This window comes from Dinoponera quadriceps, unplaced genomic scaffold (genome assembly GCF_001313825.1).
Source record: "Dinoponera quadriceps isolate SergipeBrazil2010 unplaced genomic scaffold, ASM131382v1 scaffold4681, whole genome shotgun sequence".
Classification (NCBI taxonomy): Eukaryota; Metazoa; Arthropoda; class Insecta; order Hymenoptera; family Formicidae; genus Dinoponera; species Dinoponera quadriceps.
This window is the reverse complement of record NW_014561157.1, coordinates 1,104,474-1,110,467: the sequence shown is the minus strand read 5'-3', so window position 1 is coordinate 1,110,467 and position 5,994 is coordinate 1,104,474. Positions and strand designations below refer to the sequence as shown.

At 34.2% G+C, this 5,994-nt stretch overlaps 2 protein-coding genes across 3 annotated transcripts; one reads left to right on the top strand and one right to left on the bottom strand.

Annotated features, from left to right (window-relative positions):
- Nucleotides 1-1,196: 1,196 nt before the first annotated feature.
- On the top strand, nt 1,197-2,822 carry LOC106750951 (ATP synthase subunit epsilon, mitochondrial-like). 2 transcript variants are annotated; one of them, XM_014631642.1, is made up of 4 exons: nt 1,197-1,334; nt 1,554-1,684; nt 2,182-2,207; nt 2,713-2,822. In XM_014631642.1, the coding sequence occupies exons 1-3, from the start codon at nt 1,306-1,308 to the stop codon at nt 2,193-2,195; spliced, it is 174 nt and encodes a 57-aa protein (XP_014487128.1). In that variant the 5' UTR covers nt 1,197-1,305; the 3' UTR covers nt 2,196-2,207; nt 2,713-2,822. The 2 variants fall into 2 exon arrangements, with proteins under 2 accessions (XP_014487128.1, XP_014487129.1); XM_014631643.1 differs by lacking the exon at nt 2,182-2,207.
- On the bottom strand, nt 2,815-5,547 carry LOC106750950 (negative elongation factor D). Its single transcript, XM_014631640.1, has 7 exons — nt 5,455-5,547; nt 4,078-5,056; nt 3,729-3,981; nt 3,443-3,653; nt 3,194-3,334; nt 2,989-3,118; nt 2,815-2,906 (listed from the first exon to the last, which is right to left on the bottom strand). Exons 2-7 carry the CDS (start codon nt 5,054-5,056, stop codon nt 2,872-2,874), a joined length of 1,749 nt encoding a protein of 582 aa, XP_014487126.1. The 5' UTR covers nt 5,455-5,547; the 3' UTR covers nt 2,815-2,871.
- Nucleotides 5,548-5,994: the final 447 nt, after the last annotated feature.

Sequence of the window (5,994 nt, the reverse complement as noted above, 5' to 3'; positions counted from 1 at the left end):
CGGATACGCGATGATATATCGTCGTTGGCACTTTTCGCAAGTGTTGCGAACGACGATATATCGTCGTTCGGCACTAAAAGGATTAATAATGAATACTCACGTACGTTAAAAAAAGATATTTTATCCTGTTACACATTTCACAACGAAATCAAAGCATAATTATTAGTAAAACTACGTGACATGATTATATATGGCATTAGATTTATATTAAAATTATATATAGAGATTATATTTACCTAAGCGAGTTGAATCAATCTCGACACGAAAACGATCGTAACGGTCATTGCACGTACAAAAGTTTCAATCACAACCGTAAGGTTGCAAGTTTCACACAATTAAATGGAACAATGCAAAAAAATTCATGATCGTAAGGCCGTAATCAAAATCGTATAATTTCCATCACATTGGAATTTTACGGTTATCTTATCAATAAGTCAACCAAGCAGTTCCATATTGTTGACCAAACAAAAATCGGTAGAAAGAGGGTTCCATGTCCCACGTGATGACAATATTACTAGGGCAGTATTCATAATCAGATTTTATATTTAAGATCGTTCCAAATTCATCTTCTGATGCTACACAGATCGTTTTTATCGGCTACAAAGCATCTGAAGATGAATTTAAGACGATCTGAAATATAAGATCTAACTATGAGTGCCGTCCTAAGAATGGATATCAGATTTTATGATTACGGCCTTATAATTAGGACTAAAACTTTTCACGTGTAAAGTTCCAACTTCGAAACATCTCCGTAGCGTCCGCCATTACATATGAAAAGACGCATGCGCAATGTCAATCGAGAACTTGCTTCTGCCGTGTTTTCATTATTACGTTAGCGACATTTATGGTCTGTTCTTTTTAACTGCACTGCTGAACTGATGAAGTAAGTTAGAACGAGACAAAATATACTTGTCTCACTCTAACTTATTGTATCAGTTCAGCAGTGCAGCTAAAAAGAACAGAATGCTAGTTGCGATTTTAACCTCTCATAACCAATAAGAAGAAAAAATTAATATAATGTTTTTTTTTTATTATATCTACTAATTTCATATTTCAAGTGCAAGAAATACAATAAATTGTAGCCACAAAGAAATATTAATTCACGACTAGTTACCCGATCGAGATCCTAATTCTGTTTAGGGACAAATTTAGTTCTATTTTCTTCTACAGTATTCAAATCTAAAGCGATAGCCTGATTGGTTCTTCACGGAGTAGGTGATATAAGGTGCTGTGCGCGATCTGGTGTGTCATCCGTACAAATTTTCTTTTCTCTCTTTCCCAGTCTTTCTAAAATATCGTTGGAAAATGTCAGCGTGGAGGCAAGCAGGATTAAAGTAAGAAAATCATCACATTTCTTATTTATGTATTTTCTTTCATATATGTCGCGCAGATAACAATTTTCCGTCAAAGTCATTATGTAACCTACTTTTCATATGAATGTTGAGTGAACAAAATTTGGTTTTATCATCATATATATATGTATAAAAAATATTTTATATATCAAGAATATATCGAGGATATGTATGTACAAATATATTTTTCTTTCGTTACAGCTATATCAACTATTCTCAGATCGCAGCTAGGTTAGTTAGGCAAGCCTTGAAAGCTGATTTGAGGGTAGAAGCACTTAAACGCGATGAAGCAAATGTGAGGTTCACTCAGTGGAAAGATGGAAAACCTATCAGTACGTATAATTTGAAGTTTATCGTTCAAAAGTTAACGTTAATAAAATAGAATATTGCCATCAAGACTCTTGTTACTTAAGTTCTTCGCTGTGGTTATCTGGATTGATTAAATCAGAAGTGAGAAAATGGTTAAAAATTTTGTCAAAATATATTGTAAAAAAGATATATGCGTAAAATGATGTTTGTTTTGATTCTATTTGAGCAAGAAAAATCCCAAGTAAAAAATCTCTACTTCACAAATCTGACTAATCGATTATGTATCATTTTATAAATATATCTTTTTAATATACATATTCTGCAAGAATTTTAAATATGTCTCTTTTTGCTTCTAATGTTATTAGTCAAGATAGCTGCAAAAACAAGGGCCTTAAAGTTTATATTTCTGTCATATTTCCATAACCATTAGTTTAGCATCATTTTGATTGTTGAAAATTTGTTTCACAATATTTATTTTTTTATTACATCTGCGTTACATGTAAAATGTATTTTGTTACAGCTGAAAAGATGTGATCATATTAATTAGTAAGTCTATGATTCGCGCCACACACATGTGTCCTTAAAAATATAACTTTTCATTTTAACATATCCTTAATATGATACTAATACCTTTCAACACTAGCATGGATAACTTATTTGAGAAGATATTTGTTCCTTTGCTATAAACAATTATCGTATGTAGTATGTACAATATAGCAAATGACTCCATATTTTGTATCATATATAAAGATATAACAGTCTTTTGATATTAATATCTGTACTCAAGAATATATAGTGTTTTGTCTTTTGAAAATGAAACAAATGTTTTATATTTGGATACATGATATTTTCCTTGTTACTTGTGAACTAAAAGATAACACTGATTGCTTTAATTTCAAATTACAACCATAACAATAATTAAATTTCTTTCTTTTTTAAGCAAATAACACGTTTTCTCATATGTGTTTATTAATAAGCATCATTTTTTAAATTGTAATATATAGTATTGTCTATATATGTATATATATGTGTATATATTCTTTTGTTACAGAAAATGCCTAGATGATTATATCACAGATGGACTCGGAACTCATCCAATATGTACACGTTTACAGCCGTATATGAGCGATGTGTAACGATAGAATAAAAATGTTCGTTATACATCCTTACTATTACCCTTCAAGTTTACTTACGGTTAATTTTTATACCGTCATCTCACAACAGGGTTGTGTGTCTTGCAGTATACTAAAACATAAGAAAACGAATTAGGTAGTTCATAAATGAGAAAAATTATTATTATTTATTGTAGATTAATTCTTGTGCTTACCAATGAATTCTGAAACCAGATCGTTCTCGCTCTCTCCTCGCATAGTCCCGGTAATCTCTTCATTTTCTACCATTGGTAAAAATAATTGTACAAATTCAGTCGAGTACGGAGGCGCTATCGTTTCCAGAACCTTAAATTATAAATATTCATTTCATTAAAATATCGTATTATGACGTATACTGAGGAAAAGACTATTATAATTTACCTCCGTGACAAAATATCTAATCAGAGATACGTCCGTGTCGCTGCGTTGCCAACATTGTTTAATGTAACATACAACGGGTACTACACAACCCCTGCTTAGCAAATTTATCATTCTGTCGATCAACATTTTCTTCATTTCCAACTAGAAGAAAAAATTGTTAAAAATATGTCGATAATTTCTTCAATAATTCAAACAACTCTCGCGAAAGCCGAGTTTCGCAGCCTGATAATATATTTAAAGGGTAGCTACCTGTACAAGTATCTCCAGTTCGTCTTGTTTGCTCTCAAACAATTGCACTAGCAGTCTCAGTACTTTTGGATGTAACAGATGATGGGCGGTTACAACTTCGTCTAATAAAGCAAGATGAAGGGGGCAATGTTCTGTGCACAATTTAAAATAAGAGGGTTCTGTAACAGTGCACTCCACCCATCGTATTAGGCCAACGCCTACAACGGGAAATCTGTAACAAGCAAATTTATTAGTGAAACGTACTTTTTGTTTCTTGATATGGAGGAGACGTTATAAATGAACGTACCGTATAGCGCTATATAGAGTTTGCAGATCTGCTATTAACTCGGTTGATCCTTTATTTACATTGCATATATTATGCACTTTCTCAATTGCCTGAGTAGTCGTTTTTAGGTCATCCTTATTTATTTTACGCGTATTGCCTTTTTTAGGAGCTGTTTCACACACACTCGCCGCATAAGCAAGTAAATATATATACTTCGATTTATGTTCAGGATTAATTTTTACACCAGGTTTAAAAAGCGCGTCAACCAGTAACTCTGAAGAAAAAATACAAAATTGTATCACATATTCTATTTTCTCACGCGTGCACATTGTATTATATTATTACTATGAATAATTTTCTGTTGATTTACCTAAAAATTGAGGGTTACGTAGTAACTCGATAGGAGGTGGTTCTGCGGATGAGTAATTCCTGAAGAGAACAGTGATGTCAGCAGGATTTAAACTGTTTCTCGATAACATGGATGATAGCGCTTGGCATGCTGCAGGACTGCTGGCGGCGCCGTTCAATGCCATGGTTATTGGAGTAACATCGTGTCGATTCTGTTGGGCACACTTGGTGATCTCTTGAGACAGTCTTTTCATCATAAAGCCACCACGGGGTTCTTGCGCAAGAATTTGCAACAGGACCTGGCTGTAAACGTAAGTGTGCTGACCGTGGCACACCATCTTTGCGCACTCCTGTATACTTGACTGCCAGTTTTCAGTGTTCTCGAGGAATCCAGCGATTGCTGTTTTCAACACGCGTGAGAATACTTCAATCTGTTGTGCCGCGGTCGAAATACTAGTGATTTCCCCTTGATATCCGGCATCGGATATAAGCTTGATAGTGAAATTTAACATCAAGCAATCAGGATATTCCTCCGCAAGTCTATAAATAAGAGATCGCCAAGTAGGATGCGCGATCATTTCGGTCAACCAGGCGGGGGTTTCACCCTCCTCTGTAAAAATCTTATCTGCTTTCTTAGGATCGAAAGTTTTGAGGATCATGTCCTTCAAACTATTTTCCACCATTGCCTGCACATCGGTAACTTTTACCGCAGCGAGTATCAACCATTCTGCGAGGAGGTTTGCCATTTGTGCGCAAGCTGTGTAATTCTTGGACAATAATTCTATAACCTGTTCTGGATTTCCACCGGCTTGGAAGTATCTTTTAAGCTGGGCAAAAATTCCAGGCTCCATTATGTAATCGGGTGTTTTAAATTTATCCAGACATTCATTCAGGACCTCCTGTGGGTTGTCCAGTGTATCTTCGCCACTGTATTCATCGCTGTTTCGACCCATCTCATCGCGCCAACTACTATGATCTTCATCATAATCCATTGGCTCCATCTAGATGTTAATTATATTAACATTAGTATCGCTACATAGAAAATAAAACAATATATCATATAACACAAGAATACAAAATAAATAAAAATAAAATAGTGTATAAAATTAAGTTAAGTATAAATTACTTTATTTATTATATATCGTTACTAATGAAAAAAATAATGTTATTAAGTCATTAATGGAAGAAATAATTTGTAAAGGCATCAAATAACGTATTATTTCTCAACTCCACATTTATCAAAATGTAGTTCTACCGAGCATTTATAATAGGTTAGAGACGATAAATCACGGAAAATCGCGTATTTTCACCCAGATTTATTTTTATTTTCAAATGACTCACGACGTTTCGAATATGGAGGATACTCATTCGCAAAATATTATTATAAATTGTTACTCACTTCGATCACTAACTTAACGGACGTTTTCACTCGATCTTCCAACTGTGATGATGAGTAAGGAATGCCCGAGCTTCCGTTTTTATTTACTCGCAGCAACACAACGCGAGATGCTGACACGGCTAGCAATCATGGATATAAAAAATAACTAAACATCAATGGGTGCATTCAGAGCTATATTTGGAAACATTACACTGAGAGCAGAGTAGTTTAATTGACCAATCAGGACAAAAGGAACTAGTATTTTTTTCATCTTGATTGGTCAATTAAATGCTACTCTACCCATCGAGCAGGGTTTCGGAACACAATCTTGCAAACTGCTTTCTCCGCTGAACGCAACCAATCACTGACTTATTGATCGCATTTGCTCTGCTAAACGCAGCCATTGAATTGAAACTTGGCCAATCAGAGCAAAATTCACTCAACTTGAGTTTAATTAACTTTATTGAGCCCGTATCGGACTATGAATTGAAGATTGAGATTGAATTGAAATTTGACCAATTAGTACAAAGTTTACTAAATTTCACTAAACTTGAGTTCAGT